The sequence below is a fragment of the Orcinus orca genome, chromosome 6 (genome assembly GCF_937001465.1).
Source record: "Orcinus orca chromosome 6, mOrcOrc1.1, whole genome shotgun sequence".
Lineage (NCBI taxonomy): Eukaryota > Metazoa > Chordata > Mammalia > Artiodactyla > Delphinidae > Orcinus > Orcinus orca.
Genome location: NC_064564.1, coordinates 16,459,725 through 16,478,798, shown reverse-complemented (window position 1 = coordinate 16,478,798; position 19,074 = coordinate 16,459,725). Strand labels below are relative to the sequence as shown.

At 38.9% G+C, this 19,074-nt stretch overlaps 1 protein-coding gene across 2 annotated transcripts in view; it reads right to left on the bottom strand.

Annotated features, from left to right (window-relative positions):
- The window catches only part of ADRA1A (adrenoceptor alpha 1A), an 85,436-nt gene extending 81,481 nt beyond the window's left edge, over positions 1–3,955 (bottom strand). The window contains exons 1-2 of one of the 2 annotated variants that reach the window (XM_004270686.3): positions 3,639–3,955; positions 817–2,357 (exon numbers count right to left, since the gene is read on the bottom strand). In XM_004270686.3, the coding sequence (XP_004270734.2) occupies positions 817–1,699 (883 nt within the window). In that variant the 5' untranslated portion in view covers positions 1,700–2,357; positions 3,639–3,955. Of the gene's footprint in view, positions 1–816; positions 2,358–2,775; positions 2,998–3,638 lie in introns of those variants that run through there. The other variant, XM_049711755.1, reaches the window with a different exon arrangement.
- Positions 3,956–19,074: the final 15,119 nt, after the last annotated feature.

Genomic DNA, 19,074 nt, shown 5'->3' with positions numbered 1-19,074 from the left:
TGAACTAATTAGTTGGACAACAGCTAATTTAGCATTTGCGAAAATTGGATTTGTAACATTACTGTATTACTTTCAAACAGTGTCCTCTGAAGCTTCCTGAATGAATTTGGATAAGAGTAGTGTTTGCTTTAATACTTGGTATTAAAATAAAGTGGAATGTATTTACTTATCGGAAACATTATGTTGAATTCTTTAAAGGTTAAATTGGTTTGGACACATTATTATTATTTTTTTCTTGTCAGTGACTCACCGTGCTTTCTTCCACACTGAATCCAGAAAACAAAATGAACACAGATACAGAACATAAGCAGACCGTTATAACTAACCCTTAATAATCTAATCTACTAATAAAATTACACGTTTGTTCAGAATAAGCATGGTGCTTACTTTTAGGACACAAGAATCTGCAGTCCACAGCAGCAGAGGTGATAGTGGCATTCCATGGTCCCTGCCTAAGTGCCTGGTGGAGACTGAGACTTGAAATCCGAGGATGGATGTATTTAAATTAAACACATGCTTTAAGGCATTAAGAAAACTTGACGTTCTTATTAAGGAGACCAATTAATCTGCTTCAGTAGGATGCCACTTTGCAGTAGTTGAAAAAGTGCCCTAGGACGTTATATAAATGAAACCAGAGCAGAAAGGGAATGAAAATGTACTTTTCTACATAGGAGCCTTTCCTCAACTGCCCTCCCTAGCTTTGCTGTTTGAAATGCAGATCCTTTTTCTTCCACCCCTGACTGTGAGTCTGGGGTAGCATAATGGGAAGAGGGTGAAGACTCCTAAATGCTAAAATGAGGTGCTGTAAAGACTTACCAATGGGCATCACTAAGAAAAAAGGCAGCCAGCAGAGGACGAAGCAGCCGACCACGATACCCAGTGTTTTGGCCGCTTTCTTCTCCCGGGAAAACTTGAGGAGTCTCACGGAGAAGTGTGTCTTGTTCTTGGCGCTGGACACCCCGCTGCCTCCTACCGGGACATTTTTGCGATGGATGCGGAGCGTCACCTGCTCCGAGTCCGACTTGTCGGTCTTGAGGCCGGACTTGAGGCCCCGGCTCTCCCTCTTGGCCACCACGTAGACCCGGCAGTACATGACCAGGATGATGGTCAGCGGCACGTAGAAGGAGCCGAGCGCGGAGAACAGCACGTAGCCCGGCTCCTCATTGATCTGGCAGATGGTCTCGTCCTCCGGGGCCGGCTGCCTCCAGCCGAACAGAGGCCCGATGGAGATGACCAGGGAGAGCGCCCAGACGCAGAGCAGAGCCATGAGACCCCTCTTCTGCGTGACGATGGTGGGGTAGCGCAGCGGGTAGCTCACGCCGATGTAGCGGTCGATGGAGATGATGCAGAGTCCCATGATGGACGCAGTGCAGCACAGGACGTCCACCGCCGCCCAGATATTGCAGAAGACCCTGCCAAAGGCCCAGTAGCCCAAGATCTCGAAGATTGCGGAGAAGGGCAGCACCGTGGAAGTGAGTAGAAGGTCGGCCACCGCCAGGTTGACGATGTAGTAGTGAGTGACCGAGTGCAGATGCCGGTGGCAGGCCACGGAAAGGATCACAAGGATGTTCCCCAGTACCCCGAAAAGGATGAGGCCCCCCAAGATCACCCCGAGCAGAATGGCCTTGGAAATGTTCACCGGTGGCGGCGGGTGGGTGCAGTTGGAGCTGTCCGAGGCATTTCCAGAGAGAAACACCATGGTCCCAGCCGGGGCCGGGCGAGGTCCGGCTCTTGAGGGCCACTCCGGGCCTGGGCGGAGGTGGGAGCGAGGGAGCAGGAAGTCAAAAGGTCTCCGCTCCGGGGAGCCTTGCCTGCTGGGGTTGTCTGGGGGTAAGAGAGAGCGTACGGGTGGGAAGCAATCCGGGCCAGCCCTGGAAACCCTCAGAAGGCCACGCAAAGGGGCAGGGCATTAAAGGCAACATGGCCATGGGCGCGCGGGGCTGCCCGCCGACCCTCTGCACCAGCAACGCTGGCCCGGGGCCCCAACTCCCTCCCTACGCGAGACTCAGCACGGAGCTCGAGGAGACGCGATGCAAAATGCAGTCCAGAATTACGCGAGTCCCCTTTCCTGTACTGTCGGATCCGTCCGGGTGTGAAGACTGAGCATTCTGCACATAATTTGGAACTCAAAAATCCAGCGCCTGTCTCTCCCACAAACCACAAGCACGTACGGGTCTGCCGTCGACTCTCAAAGGCGGGGACCGTTGGCATCTGGGCACTTCTCTCCACCCGCAGTTACCGTCAGTGTGGCTGGACTCATGGTAGATCCAGCTTCTAGCCGCGCAGGCCGGGGGACGTGGATGTGAAATGTTTGCCGAGACCGAGGCGGCTGCGGAGCGTCGTTTGCCAGCGTCCTCCTGAAAGAGCGCAAAAAGAAATGCGGAGTGTAAGCCAGGCGCCCCGGGGAGCGAGGCTGTGCCCTGCCTCGACTGGCGGTCGGACCCGGCGGGGAGTCCCGCCGACTCTGCGATCCCGAAGCGGTTCGCCCAGCAGCAGGCGAGCGCGCGGGAGGGGACCGCGAGCCGTGCCCCGCCGCTGGGAATCTGCCCTGGCGCGCTCCGCCGCGCAGCCTCTCGCGGGGTTCGAGATCCGAAACACACACCCCCCCAAGCTGCAGGGCCCGGCGGTCGGACTGCTAGCAGCCGTGCAGTGAAATTAAAATCCCAGAGCCCGAGAAACGCGATTGCGGCTGACGGGCATGCAGCGCCGAGCCAAGCCGGTGGAAACCCGGAGGATCTACCCGGTTGCCACTTGAACAGGTTGCTTCGCAGTCACCTGGAGGAGGCGGCCTGGGAGAGGGAGCCGCTGCGACCCGGAGACCGCAGGGCCAGTGCCACGCGCACGCTCACGCTCGAGGAATTCACACTTGAGTGTGCGGAGAGCGTCGGTCTGTCGACCAGCCAAGCCGGCCTGAGAGCCGCGTCCAGAGCAAAGCCCTCGCGACCCAACGAGGGCTGAATGCGACCTAGATCGGTCCAGGATTCTTTTCCTAGCCAGAGGATCAGCGGTCCCAGAGGACTCGAGCCTCAAGCCACACCCAGGCGGGCTCCGGGGGGTCCAAGAAGAGTGGGAGCGGGGAGCGTCATTCTGTCTAAGGGGCTGTGCAGGCGGTGGTCACTGCGGATTTTGTACAGTAGGCGTAAAAATCAAGTCCGCGCGCCGGCGGACAGGGGACGCCTCGTATTTTCCGAGCTGGGGACCACGGTCTGCGTACGAAAGCTAGGTTTCCACAGCTGCGGGCCGACCGCAGGGACTCAGGCAGGAATGCAGGGAGTGGGGACACACCTTGCCTTGTAAGGACTCTGTGGTTGGGCCTTGAGGCGGGATTCCCGGGCAAAGGCTGCTGTGAACATCACAAGTTCTAGAGCTCACAGGCAGTACAAAAAGCAAGCAACTGCAGAAACCCGTTTCCCCTACCGCGGAGCGGTAAATACGGGGTTAAAAAACACACTTGTTAACGAGGAGATAACTTCCCAGAATATATAAGGGAAACGAGGTGGGGTAGGGTGCGGGTGAAAGAAGCGGGAGGAGCTTGGGGGAAAAAGTGGGAGTTGGGTCTCACCCTGAGGCCCAGGGAGGTTTTCCCTAATCCACCCGGCCCTGCTGGACGCCGGCGCCCGGCGCTGCAGCGCACTCACCTGGAGCGCGGATGCAGAGCCACTCGCGCGCGCGTGGCGGGGACTGGTCGGGCTTTCGGTCCCAGGAGCAGCCCTGCCGCCTCCTCCCTCGGGGGAGAGGGAGCCGTTTCCGACGAACCAATTTCTAGTCCTTTTGCACCCGCTGACTCACCCCTTTCTCTACCACAGACGTCTTTAAGCGCCTGTCTCACAGACGCTTTACCTGGAGATTTTAAAAATAAAGAGAGAAAATAGAAAGAGAAAAAACCAAATACAGCCAGGCAATAACTCCACCTTCACCCTTTTAATATTCAGCTCCCCGACATCAGCAAAGAATGGCAGGGAACTTTGCAGCTCTCGCTGACGTAACACAGTCAGTAGCCCCAGCTAGTACCGTAATCTCCTGCTGTTACCGTATTACTCTGAGGTAACAGGAACAGTGCGCACAGCAGTATTTTTTTTCTCTTGCCTTGGGTGAATTGGGTTCTCGCTTCACTTTAAGAAAGTGTGTGTGTGTGTGTGTGTGTGTGTGTGTGTGTGTGTGTGTGTGTGTGTTCACAGACACTGGGGGAACCAACCTAACTGGAGAAGAAGGGCTTGCAATCGACATACACTGATGCCTTAGACTGGCAGGACTCTGTTAGTGACTAGTGAGAAAGTCAGCTAGTGTGGGAAGCTTTGAAGAAAAAAAAGAATCTGTCAATCATTATCTTACAAGACAATACACAATGAAATTAGGAACTGCTTTCTGGAATTTATAATTCCACTGACAGGGTAGAGGGTTTAATGTTAGTATCCACCAAGAAGACCTGGCTTTTCCAGGAATTCTCCTAAGGCTGAAAAAAAAGTGTGAGGGAAATGAAAAACTTTGCTCAGAATGATACTGATGCAGTATCCAAGTCATGATTCTCCAAACAAACATTGTGTTCTGATCCTTTAATGAACCAAGAAGACTCACAGTGCACAGACACTGCTGAAGGAAGCCGAGGATGAGATAATGATTCTGTCTTTGGCATCATTCATCCCGATTGTTCTCGTCGCCCTGAGAAAATTACTTGCTTCAAGTTATGGGAGTCACAGCGTTCCATCCCTACAGTGTATGTTATGGTGGGAATGTGGAGTCAAGCCAGCCTGTAGCCAATTATACTTTTAAAAGAATAAAACTCTGCTCTTTGCATAGCAAATATTAGTTGAGGCATATCAATCAAATTCTTTCAATACCTTTCTCCAATAACAACAGAAAGGGAATTGAAACACCTAAATCAATATCTGTAACAAATTTAGAAATTCTTTATCTCATTTCTCCATCTGCTGACCTGCTCTTACAGGCACATTGAAATTCTCATTGACCTGAATTTCATTATAAAATATATGCTCAGACTAGCACATTTTAAAAAGTTAGAAATATATAAAAATAAAACTAATCTGTAATTCTGTCATTGGAGAAATAGACACTGTTAAATATTTGCAATATTTTCCCTTTTTCTAAACCCACGTGTATAAATGACATACATAGATATATATATGAAATATATTACATACATGTATTTACAATATTATGTGTGTAAATATACATTATATACAATACTACGATCATACTGTATCTACAGTTATATATCTTGGTTATTCATTTAATATTATTAACCCTATATTATTAAATTTCTGCCCAAACATGACTTATAATGGCTGCCCAGCAATTTCATTGTGCGTATATGTCATGATAAATTTAAATATTTGGATAATTAATACTTGGATATTTATGTTTTTAACAGATGTCTGATTTATAACTTGTACTGTGATAAATACCCATATATAACATTGTACTCTAAGTTTTTCTTAAGAATAAATTCTATAAGTGAAATTAAAGAATCGAAAATTATGAACACTTAAAAGGTTATAATACATATTGCCTTCTAAGAAGGTTTTACAAATGCAAATGGAAAGTGTAAACTCCTAAGAGTAGTGTATGGCAGAACCTCCTTTCTTTTCCTCTTGTTAACCTTGAGTATTTATAATAAAATCGATAAGTACATAAATAAATATAAATGAAATAAACCTTAGCCAATTTAACAAGTAAAAAAATCTCATTAAAATTTTTATTCTGTAGTTATAAGTGTATTTTTATGCACTGATTTGACATTTTCATTTATACTTTTCTGATTTGCTTGTCCATGTTTCTATCAGTCAGGATTTAGTCAGAAACTGCTGTAGGTGTTTCAAGCAGGGAGTGATTTAATACAAGGAATTAGAGGCTCATAAGACAGTTAAGAAAGACTGGAAAACAGATCAGGGAGAGCTGCTATTTTCTTTCAGGAAATCTGTAAGTACAGGAATATCGAAATCATAATGGTGAGTTCAGGTGCCTGAAGCATCAATAACGTGCAGGATACCCAGAAAGAATCTTCTGGCAAATCCTCGCATGTGCTGTGGGCTGAAGCCTTCATTCCTACACGACAGAGTTACATGGTACACAATGGCTTCTGCTTCTCTTTTACAGGAATTCCTCTTATTAGTACATTGTAACCCCAAATCTGGTTGACAGAGATTCTTCCAGCCGTTGCAATGCAGAGAGGAGCATAGAAGGGGGAAAATAGTTCTAAGTGGCTGATGGGTAATTTGGTGTAATGTCCACTGGCCATTTTTATATTGGTGTTTCCCCCTTTTGTCTTGTTGCTTTGTAAGTACTCTTTATATATTATGGCAACCATGCAAATGTGCCATCAGATCTCACACTTCCTCTAGGCTGCTCCCTAATGATGGCTAAGCATAGCAGAAGTTCTGAAGCAGGCCTGGTACTACAAGACCTGGGATTTCTTTTTAATTAATTTATTTTATTTTATTTATCTTATTCTTTTTTGGCTGCATTGGGTCTTAGTTGCTGGGCGCAGGCTTTTCTCTAGTTGCGGCAAGCAGGGGCTACTCTTTCGTTGCGGTGGGCGGGTTTCTCATTGTGGTGGCTTCTCTTGTTGTGGAGCACAGGCTCTAGGCGCGTGGGCTTCAGTAGTTGTGGCACACGGGCTCAGTAGCTGTGGCACATGGGCCTTGTTGCTCCGCGGCATGTGGGATCTTCCCAGACCAGGGCTTGAACTCATGTCCCCTGCATTGGTAGATGGATTCTTAACCACTGCGCCACAAGGGAAGCCCAAGACCTGGAATTTCTTGAACGGGGGATTTTGTCTCAAGTGCTCCCCATCAGCTGGCCAAAACTTTCTTCCAACTGTGCAACTGTCTGACACTTTTCTTTCCCAGTATTCCTTTCGTCCTCTCTGCTTCATAGGATTCTGACTTGGATCATGGTCTGAAGGCTCTCCTTCTCCAGCTCTTCCTTTCGCCTTCACAGGAATTTCCCCCTTATGTATTTTGTATGATGAATTATGTCTTGATGTCTGCTTACTGGAGGACAAAATTAACACATACATTAAGGATGTTAGCCCTTTGTGATATATGTTGTCATTTCTTCCATTCACAGATATTTAAAGGAAAACATCTCATGAATTTTTAAATAAAGCATAAAGAATAGAATTTTTTAGAAAAACTGACAAATTTACATCAATATTCAATACTTTTCAGTATGATAAAAGGGACAAAAGGGCAAGGCTAAATTATAACTTTAATTGGGAGCAAGTATTATAAAATGTATAACACACCAAAATTATTTTCCAGAGTATGTATGTTCTACTGTCTAACCTTCATTGTTTCTGAGAAGTCAGACAAATTTATATCATTCTGTCACTGTAGATAATATACAGTTTTTTCTAGCTGATTCACGTTGATCAGCTGGTGAAGATGTGACCAGAGGCTTGCAAGAACCTAACCTTGTATTTCCCGTAGGAGCAATGGTACCATATTCACTAATTCAGTGTTTGTAGTGACTGTATGGAATATAACTACCACCAGTGTGAATAAACTGTGTGTGTCTGTCTGGGTATGTCTGTATCACACACACAGACTGTACACAGTGTGCATATGCACACACATACATATAGATAATCCAGGATTTGTAATTGTTATGTGTGGGATAACTATGACAAAAATACTCCACCATTTCCAGAAGGTAGAAATGTCATTTGAATTTTAATGAGTTCATTGGTTTTCAACAAAAATATTATTGGAATTTTAATTGTAATTGCAAGAGTTAGACTGTGGAGAATGAGAATTTATGATAGTCCTATCAGCTACATTGGTCTATTTCTCCTTTTACTCAAAATATATTCTTTAATAATTTTTAAACAATTTTTCGTAAGCATCTGGCCTGATTTTGGTTAGTAATTTTTAGATATCTTATGTTTCTTGTTCCTATTATAAACAGTGTCTTTTCCCTATTAGATTTTGCTGACATATGGGAATGGCATTAATTTTTGTACACTGATCTTATTTGCTGAATTTCTTCTATTTCTTTTCCTTTTCAAAAAATTATTATTGATTTTTAAAATTTCTGGATCATCTTGGATTTCCTACAGAGACAATTATCTATATTTAGTAACAATTTTATGCCTTTCTTTCAAATGTTTATACCTATTCTTAGTCCTTTTATATTTAATTATAGCCCCAGTATAATGTTGAATTTTAGGGATAATTATAGACATTCTTGCCTTAATCCTTACTTTAATGGGAATGCTTTTAGACTGCAATGTTTAGTATGATGTGTATATATCTTTTGCTAATAATTTGTTAAATTGGTTCCCATATATTTCTAATTTGTTAAGAGGCTTTTAAAAATTCTTCTCGCTCTTAAGATGATCATATGATTTTTCACTTATAATTTATTAGTATGGTGAATTATATGGATTGATTTTTTTATATTGAATATTTTTTTCTGCTCTTGATATAAACGCTGCTTGGTCTTAATATAGTATTTTCTTTTATATACTTTTTGTTTCATTTTCTGTAATTTATTTATACTTTTTTCTAGGGATATTTACCAGTAAGATTGGACTATGATTTCCTTTTCTTATGTTTTCTTTGTTCTGCTTTGAAATTATAATTGTACTCGCAGAAAATGATACCTGGTTCTCCCTCTTTTTCTGTTCTCTGAGACAGTACAAACAAATTAGAACTTCTGTTATTTGAAGGTTGTGCTAATTCAGGTACAAAACACTTGACTTAATATCTTTTTAGAGGGGAAAGCTTTGTCTATTTCTATTTCTTTACTAGTTTATAGTTTACTCTGGTTTTAACTTTTTTAAATTATATTTTAATTTAACTTTTTATGACAATATGCATTTTCATGATATTGTCATACAACTTTTAAAATATTTATTCTATTTTATTTCTATTTATGTCTTTTTATTCCTAATATTGTTTAAATACTCTTTCTGTCCTATTTCATAATCAGTCTTTCAGGAAAGCTTTTCTTTTTTTTTACCTCTTTATTAGAGTATAATTGCTTTACAATGGTGTTAGTTTGTGCTTTATAACAAAGTGAATCAGCTATACATATACATATATCCTCACATCTCCTCCCTCTTGCATCTCCCTCCCACCCCTCTAGGTGGTCACAAAGCACTGAGCTGATCTCCCTGTGCTATGTGGCTGCTTCCCACTAGCTATCGATTTTACATTTGGTAGTGTATATACGTCCATGCCACTTTCTCACTTCATCCCAGCTTACCCTTCCCCCTCCCTGTGTCCTCAAGTCCACTCTCTATGTCTGCGTCTTTATTACTGTCCTGTCCCTAGGTTCTTCAGAACCATTTGTTTTGGTTTTTTTTACATTCCATATATATGTGTTAGCGTACGGTATTTATTTTTCTCTTTCTGACTTACTTCACTGTGTATGACAGACTCTAAGTCCATCCACCTCACTACAAATAGCTCAATTTCATTTCTTTTTATGGCTGAGTAATATTCCATTGTATATATGTGCCACAACTTCTTTATCCATTCATCTGTCAATGGACACTTAGGTTGCTTCCATGTCCTGGCTATTGTAAATAGAGCTGCAATGAACATTATGGTACATGACTTTTTTTGAATTATGGTTTTCTCAGGGTATTTGCCCAGTAGTAGGATTGCTGGGTTGTATGGTAGTTCTATTTTTAGTGTTTTTTTTTGGTGTGTGTGTGGTATGCGGGCCTCTCACTGTCGTGGCCTCTCCCATTGCGGAGCACAGGCTCCGGACGCGCAGGCTCAGTGGCCATGGCTCACGGGCCCAGCCGCTCCGCGGCATGTGGGATCTTCCCAGACTGGGGCACGAACTCGTGTCCCCTGCATCGTCAGGCGGACTCTCAGCACTGCGCCACCAGGGAAGCCTATTTTTAGTGTTTTTTAGTTTGGTTTTTTTTTTTCTGAAACACCGGTTTTGATTTTGTTGTTCATCTCTTTTGTTGTTTTGCTTATTTGTAGTCTATTAATTTCTGCCATTATCTTCATTCTTTCCTTCCTTCTTTCTACCACCTTTGGTTTTACACTGCAATTAATACCTTAGTTTTTTGGTGTTGAATAACTAATTTTAATCTTTATATTTTGACATGTATTTAAGAATATAAATTTATTTCTAAATGTCACTTTAGCTATATTCTAGAGGTTTGATGTCCTTACTTTTTTATTAAGTTCTAGTTATACTTTAATATCATCCGGAATTTTCTTTAATTAGTTTTTTCAGTTAAACTTTTTACTTTTAGATAGTTGTAGATCACATGCCATTGTAAGAAATAATACAGAGAGATCTCATGCAGTCTTCACCCAGTTTCCACGTTGATAAAGTCTTACAAAGTCATAGCACAATATTACAATCAGGATGTTGACCCTGACAGAGTCAAGATACAGAATAGCCTCACCCCACAAAGATCCCTCATGTTGCCCTTTTATAGCTGCTCAGATTCCCTTTCCCACCTCACCTGTCCCATTCCCCTGACAATAACTAATCTCTAAAATATGTCATTTCAAAATATTATCATGCAGTTTGTGACCTTTTTGGGTTGATTATTATGTCTCAGCATAATACCCTAAATATTCATCTAAGTGGTTGCATGTAACAATAGTTCATTCCTCTTTATTGCTGAACAGTATTTCAAGGTATAGATGTACCACCATTAGTTTAACTATTCACCTTTTGAAGGACATATGCATTGTTTTCAGTTCTGGGCTATTACAAATAAAGGTGCTATCAACATTTGTGTGCAGGTTTTTATGTGAACACGAGTTTGCACGTTTCCGAGATAAATGTCAAAAAGTGCAATTGCTGGTTTGTATGGTAAGTATATGTTTAGTTTTATAAAAAACCACCAAGCTCTTTTTCCAGGGTGGCAGTACCATTTTACATTACCGACAGCAATGTATGAGTGATCCAGTTTTTCTGCCTCCTTACTAGTATTGTCACTCTCTTTTATTTTAGCCATCCTGGTAGGTGTGTTAGTGATATATCACTGTGGTTCTAATTGACATTTCCCTGGTGATTAGTGATGTTGAGCATCTTTTCATGCACCTATTGTCCATTTGGATGTTTTCTTTGGGAAAAAAATGCCTGTATAGTTCTTCTGCCGATTTTACAATCAGATTTTTTTTGTTGTTATTAAGTTGTATGAATTCTTTATAAATTTTGATTATTAGCCCTTTATTCAATACATGATTTGCAATTTTTTTCTCCTATTTCATAGGATGCCTTTTAATTTTGTCGACTGTTTCTTTTGCAGTACAGAAGCATTTAAATTTGGTATAATCCACCCCCCCAAAAAAAGAAATTTGGTATAATCCCACTTTTTGATTTTTGTGGTTTGTGCTTTTGGTGTCATATCCAAAATATCATTGCCAAGACCAATGTCCAGGAACTTCTTCCTTATGTTTTCTTCTAGGAGTTTTATGGTTTCAGGTCTTAAATCTTTGATCCATTCTGAATTTCCTCAGTCTTTAGCTTTACTTTTTAACAAAAGCAAAAGTTCTTCTTAATGATAAAATCCGCTATGTCAACTTTCCCTTGTCATCAAGTCTGAGAACTCTGCCTAGCCCAGAGATGCTTTCCTATGTTTTTTTTTTTTTCTAAAAGTTTCATAGTTTTAACTCAGTTTTTAAACATCACGCTTTTAGTTTCCATTAGTATTGGTTTTGTCTCTTTAAAGAAACTTATCTTTATATTGTTGATTTCAAATTTAATTGCTTTGGAATCATAACACATGTTACTGTGCTTACTGTTCCAATAATTTCTGCTCTTTCCTTTCCTTTTTCTTTTTCTACTTCATTTGGTTTTATTCTGATGTTATTTTTTCTGTCACATTGGACATACACAAATTGGACATTTTGTTAGTTTCTTTTCAAACCAAACACCATTACAGTAAGAAATTTACCTCTCAATTCCACTTAACACTCCCACAAGGTTTGACTTGTTTTATAGTGATTTCATAGTCATCTAGTTTGAAACATTTCACACTTTCCAATACATTTTTTTTTCTTATCCCGTGAATTAATTAGGAGTGTGATTTTTCTTTGTATCAAAATTTTAAGCTACTGTTTTAATGTTGATACCTAATTTGATTACATGATACCTAGGAAAATAAATATATATGATACTGAATCTTTGAAATTCCTCAGACTAACTTTGTAACTTAGCATATGATCAGTTTTGAAAGGTTTCATATGTGCTTGAAAAGCATGTATATTCTCTATTTCTTGGGCACAGGAATCCCAAACACATTAATTTTGTTATGAAAATTCTACTGACCCTTACTAATTTTAGGTCTACTCGGTCTAAAAGTTTCTGATGTAAGTGACTTAATGTCTTCCACTATGATTATGGATATAATATTGTCTCATAATTCTGACAGTTGTTACACTGTGTATGTTGATATTGTAGCCAGGTTCATCCAATTCATGATTATTCATTCCATAATATTCATAGTATTGAGGGGTAGAGCAAGAAAAATTCCCTGCCACATCATAATGTAATGCCCCTTTATTTTTCCTATTAAGGAGCTTTACCTGAAATTTTATTTGGTCTGATATTAATATTATAACACAGCGTTTGTTTTAAGCAGCTTATTTCTGGTTTATGTTTTTCAAGACCTTTATTTTCAGCTTTTTGAGTCATTTTGTTATTGGACTATTCTGTACAGGTATTTTAATTGTGCAGATGCTATAATTCTTTACTTTTTTTCTAAATATAATTTGACAGTTCTGTATTTTAATAGGTAAGTTTCATCTGTTCACATGCATTATGATTATAGATTGTTTGGATTATTTTATCTGTTTTCAAAATTGGATTTATTTCCATCATATCATTTTGCTCTCTGATTATCATCACTTCTATTTCCTCCCCAGTTTTCCCTCTTTCTACTGCATTAATAAAGTTATTCTTTATTCTTTCCTTCATTTAATTTTTTTTTAATTTTTTTGGTATATTTTTTCCTATTCTGTTAGTAGTTACTATCAAATTTTTGTTATTTGTAATTAAATATATGTTTTTCAAGCAAAAGCTAGAGTTATGCTGTGTTTCTCTTCCTCCCCTAAAACTAACCATTTTCTGTGCTTTAATTACCCATTGAACTACACTTCCCAATTCTGCATTCTTGCCAATTAGAATTTAATTCCACATTTTACAAATAAAAATTAACAATATTATAATTGAACTTACCAGCATATTTCCTAATTTTTCCTCACTTTATCGCTATCTATTTTCTTTCCTGTCCATTTTTCTTCCTCATTCAGTAAATATTTATTGAGAATTTCCTCTGTACCATGCATTATTTTAGGCAGTTGAAAAATATCAATGATCAAAGGAGACAAAAATCTCTTCTATAGATTTAAAAACATTTATTTTATTTTATTTATTTATTTTTGGCTGCATTGTGGTCTTTGTTGCGGTGAGCAGGCTTCTCATTGTGGTGGCTTCTCTTGTTGCAGAGCATGGGCTCTAGGCACGCAGGCTTCAGTAGTTGTGGCACGTGGGCTCAGTAGTTGTGGCTCACAGGCTTAGTTGCTCTGCGGCATGTAAGACCTTCCCAGACCTGGGCTTGAACCCGTGTCCCCTGCATTGGCAGACAGATTCTTAACCACTGTGCCACCAGGGAAGTCCCTCTTCTATAGATTTTTAAATTCTTGTTAAAATATTATCTCTAATAGTTCTTTCACAGAAGTTTTGTAATGACATAAAACTTTCTTCATGTGTGTATATCTGTGTATATAAAACTATATATTTTTATTTCATATTTACTCTTGAAAGATAGTTTCATTGGTGATAAAATTCTAAGTCAACATTTATTTTCTCTTTAGTATTTAGAAGATTAATACTTTTTATGCTGTTATTCATTTTTGCTGCTGATAATTTTGCTATCAGTCTAATTGGCATTTGTATGTAATCTTTTATCTCTTTAGTAGTTTTTATTTTTAGCTTTTATATTCTGCAGTTTCATAAAAATGTGAATTTGTTTCTATTCTGTTGGGTACTATTTTGTCTTTTCAAAGTGAAGATTCATGTAATCATTTCTGGACAATTCTTATCTATTATTCTTTGTTTAAACTTTTAAAATTGAAATAAAACACATATGCAGAAAAATGCACCAATTGTAAATGTGCAACTTGACGGATTATCACAGTGACCCGGGTTGTAAACAAAAACAGTGCCAATTCCCTAGACGCCTCTTTCATAGGCAATTATCTTCTTCCCTAAAGGTAACCACTATCTTGATGTCTAACTTTATACTTATGTCTATTTTTGAATTTTATGTAGATCATACAGTACATATTCAATCATATCTAGCTTCTTTAGTTCAAAATTACATTTGTGGGATTCAATCATGCTTTTCGCATAAATCACGTAGATCATTTATTGATGCTGTTTTATAGTATGTCAATATATAAATAAGCCAATATTTATTTATCCTTTCTTTGTCCACTGTTTAGCTATTATGGATAATGTTGTTATGAACTTTGTGTAAAGATTCTTGGTGCACATGGGCCAGAATTTCCATTGGGTATATTTCCTAGAAATAGAATCAGTGGATCATAGGGCAAAGTGTAATTCCTAGATGTTCTACTTTAGTAGATATTGACACATACTTTTCCATCATAGTTGTACCAGTTACACTCCTAACATAGGAACAAGAGTCTCTGTTGTCGGTCTTCTTAATTTTAACCATCTTGGTGTGTATGTAGAAATAGCTTATTGTGGCTTTAGTTTGCGTCTTCCTGATTACTAATGAATTTGAGAAACTTTTCATATGTTTATTGGTCGACTCTCTTTTTTGTGCAGTGTTTGTTCAGGTCTCTTTCTGAAATTTCTATTGAGTTATCTAATTTTCTTTTCTTATGAGATTTTATTTTTTAAATAAAATTTTTATTGAGGGATAACATGTGAAAAAAACCCAGTAGAATCGTTAGTGTACAGCTAGCTAGATATTCACAAGGTAAACATTCTGATTAAGAAATACTTTCTTACTAGAATCCCAGTAGGATCTTTCCTGCTCACTCCCAATTATTATTATCTCTGTCCTTCCCAAAGTTAACAACTATACTAACTTCTAAGACCAGAGGTTACTTTCCCTATTTTTTTTTAATATTTATATGATTGGAGTCCCAAGCATATATATATATAATATATGGATATATTATATATATTTTGCTTTCCAATAAGCCTCTGTAATGATAGAAATTTTTTTTATATTCTGTGCTGTCCAATTCGGAAGCCACTAGCCACATATAGCTACTGAACACTTGAAATGTGGTTAGCGTGACTGAGTAGTTGAATTTTAAAATTTTATTTAATTTTAAATAATTAAATTTAAATAGCCACATGTGGTAGTGGCTACCATATCTAGCACATCTCTAAAATAATCCCTTGTATGAATATGCTACAAATTATTTATCAGTTCTACTGTTTATGGATGTAAGGATTACTTTAACGAAAAAGTTGCCGGCAACATTTTTGCATAAGTCTCTTGGCACACCTATGTACACATTTTGTTGAGTATATACCTAGGAATGAAATTGCTGAATCTTAGCATACATGTATATTAAGCTTTAGTGGATAAATGTCAAATGGTTTTCAAAAGTAGCTCATACTAATTTATTCTCATAGGTCAGAATATGAGAATTCTAGTTCCTTCACCTCCTCAAATATCTTTATCATTTTAGTCGTTCTAGTGGATGTGTATTGTCTCTCACAGCAACTTTAATTTGCATTTAATTAGTGCATAATGAGGTTGAACATCTTTAAAAATGCTTTTTAATTATTTGGAATATCCTAATTTTGGAAATCTCTTATCCATTTTTCTAATGGGTTGTATTTTTCTTATTGATTTGTGGGAGTTCTTTATATATTCTGAATATCTGTGTTTCAGCAGTTATATGTATTGCAGATCGCTTCTCCTGAGGTATGGCTTGTCTTTTTACTTTCTTAATGGTGTCATTTGATGGACAGAGGTTCCTTTTTTAATGTTAACATATGTATCTGTCTTTTCCTTTATGTTTCATATATTTTATACCCCAAAGCTGTGGAAATATTATCTCATCTTATCTTTTGAAGCTATATTACCTGCCTTTCAAATTTGGGTCTTTAATCCACCTGAAATAGGTTTTGTGTTTGGTGTGAGGTATGGATCAAGGTGACTTATTTTTCATGTGAGCCAAATTATTTTTTTATTTTTCAGTGTCCCGGAAGCATTTATTGAAAAGATCATCCTTTCTCTACTACTCTGTAGTGTCATTTTGGTCTTAAATAAATTGAGTATGTAAGGCTAGCATCTGGTCTTCTTCTGTTTTACTGGTCTATTTGTTTATCATTGCACCATATCAAACTGGTTAATTCCTGCATCTTTCCAGTAACTTTGATAGTGAAAGTTCTATGATCTTGTCTTTCATTATTGTGTTAACTACATTTGGCCCCTTCACACTTCCATATAGACTTTGGAATCCCTTGCTAATTTCTGGGGAAAAAACGTAAAAAACAAACACACACACACACACAACAAAACAAAACAAAAAAACTCAAGTGGTAAACTTGGCTCTGGTGCATTTTGTTCCTTATTCTTTAGCGTAATAAAAGCTTTGCCTTTCCATGTCTCTAAAATCTGGGTTCAACAAACCTGTTTAAAGCTTACTTACTACTTTGACCATATCTGTTTTTTAGATCCATAAAGGTATTTCTCTTAGAGTATGGCTTTTTATTTTTAGCCTTTTAAAATGTTTAATGTTTTGTATATTGTTGCTGTTTATACCAGTGGGGAAGAGGAAGGGCAAATAAAAGCTGAAACTCACAGTGCCAGTCTGACTAGAAATCTACAATATGTTTTCCCTGCCCTAATTCTCACTCTTGCCCTTTTCTCATCAGCTGTGTTGAATTACTTGCCAATCACAAAGTTTTGTTTTCAGTGTTCATTCAGCCTTATTTGCTGCCATATCTACATGGGCAAATCAGCTCTGTATTTCAAAACTCAAATGTTACATCTTCTATGACCCTTCCCCTAATAAACCCAGCCAAAATTAATCTTGCTCTTAAACTTCCAGAATTTTGGTAGTTATCACTTTGTACTTAATTTCAGAGTTACTTGTGTTTATCTCCTGTAATAAGGCTTATAGTCTGTGAGGCGGGAACTATTTGTATTGTATACAGCTTTGTATTATGTATGATTTCTAGTATAGTTCTTCGTCCATAGCTAAGGTGATCACATGCTTCATTTTCTCAGGACAGCCCATGTTTTTGCTGTCGTCCTGATGGTCCAACTAGTTAGCACTCCTTTCTACTCTCAACATTGTCCTAGTGTATATGTGGCACTATTTGGTCTCTCTACCCATATTAGAAGCTCCCCCCCTTCAGAAGACAGAATTGACAGTAACTTAGAAATTAAATTGCTGTTTGATAAAAGGAAATACCTCTAAGTGACTGAGAAAATAGCTGGTGACATTTATGAAGGAAGTCAGGAGGAGAAGATTTAGGAGGTGGCTGATAAGTGTGGCTTGAATATGATGAGTTTGAGGTTGCTAGTGAGCTATGGGGCAGAATACAGTTCTACAGAGAATGCTGGGTAACAGTGGTGATTAAAACACTGGGTGTTGTTACTGTGAGCCACCTTCCATGTTTCTTACATAGGGATTTAGCAGGAAGGAAAACAAAGTTCCTGTTCTCATGGAGCTTAAAATCTAATGGGGGGCTTCCCTGGTGGCACAGTGGTTGAGAGTCCACCTGCCGATGCAGGGGACACGGGTTCGTGCCCCGGTCCGGGAAGATCCCACATGCCGCGGAGTGGCTGGGCCCGTGAGCCATGGCCGCTGAGCCTGCGCGTCCGGAGCCCGTGCTCTGCAACGGGAGAGGCCACAACAGTGAGAGGCCCACGTACCGTAAAAAAAAAAAAAAAAAAATCTAACGGGAATAGGTGCATTAGACAACTATTTATAAGTATGAGTGATTTTGTTTTCTGGAGGACGCAGCTGAGGAGACAATTGGGTCAATCAAAAAATGTTGGCAAATACTCAAGTTTTCAGGGTGCAGTAAGGAAGCGGAGCCAGGGAAAAATAAAAAGCTGGGAGAATAAAATATCAAAAATTTCAGGCTTTTTAAAAAAAGCATGATCTGATGTCAAATGCTAAGGCTCAAAAGGAAAGACTGAGGCATTAGAGATAATTTATTATACACATTTTGGAAATGGACACACTATTTGCTATCACCATTTACCACAATTTGTTAACTTTTGAGGAGGCAGAAATACCTTAAGAGGCTCATGGGTGGAATATAATTTCACTGTTTTGTTTGTTTGTTGCCAAGTTTGGTGACATTTAAAAGCTCTTCAATTCCTGAATGTATTAGACAAGGTAGCATTGTGGTCACAAGCAGCCAGCAGCATTTACTTGAATGTGCTTTTTCTCCTTACCAAACGTATCATATTAATTTGCAGCAAAATTTTGAATTTCTCTTTTTCTAAAGAAATGAGTCTTCACTCATTTTAACTTCAGGAGGATAGACGCTTTGGCATTTGAAAACAAATCTCTACAAATAGTTTTCGGAAAAATATATTTTTTTCTTTTGTGGTTTTTCTACTTTGAGTGTGAAAGGTTAAAAAACCACAATTTCTTTTCCATGCAAGTAATTTCCCACATAAACCAAATAATAGCTTCTAAGAAAAGTTTGAAGCTTTTGAATAATTTATGATTCAAACCAAATATTTCTTTGGGATTTTTCCCACACTCTATCATTGGAACTATATATATACAAACTAAACCATAATGTCATCAGAGTGATTCTACTTCCTAAGAGTTCAATAACATTAAGAGTAATAATAGCTAAAATTTAAATAAAGTTTATAGTTTACAAAGAACTTTGACGTATGATTTGTCACTGGGTTTGTCACGTATGGTTTGAACGGCCCTATATGATACTCACTTATTACTCATATTTTTAAGATGAGGTTACTGAAGCTTAAGAAGTCATATGAGCTGGCCCAATCACACAGTGTCTTAGAGATAGAAACCTAGGTTTTCAGAACCTAAATCCTTAACACATTTAAATAAGAAAAGGTCCAAAAGAAAATGAACT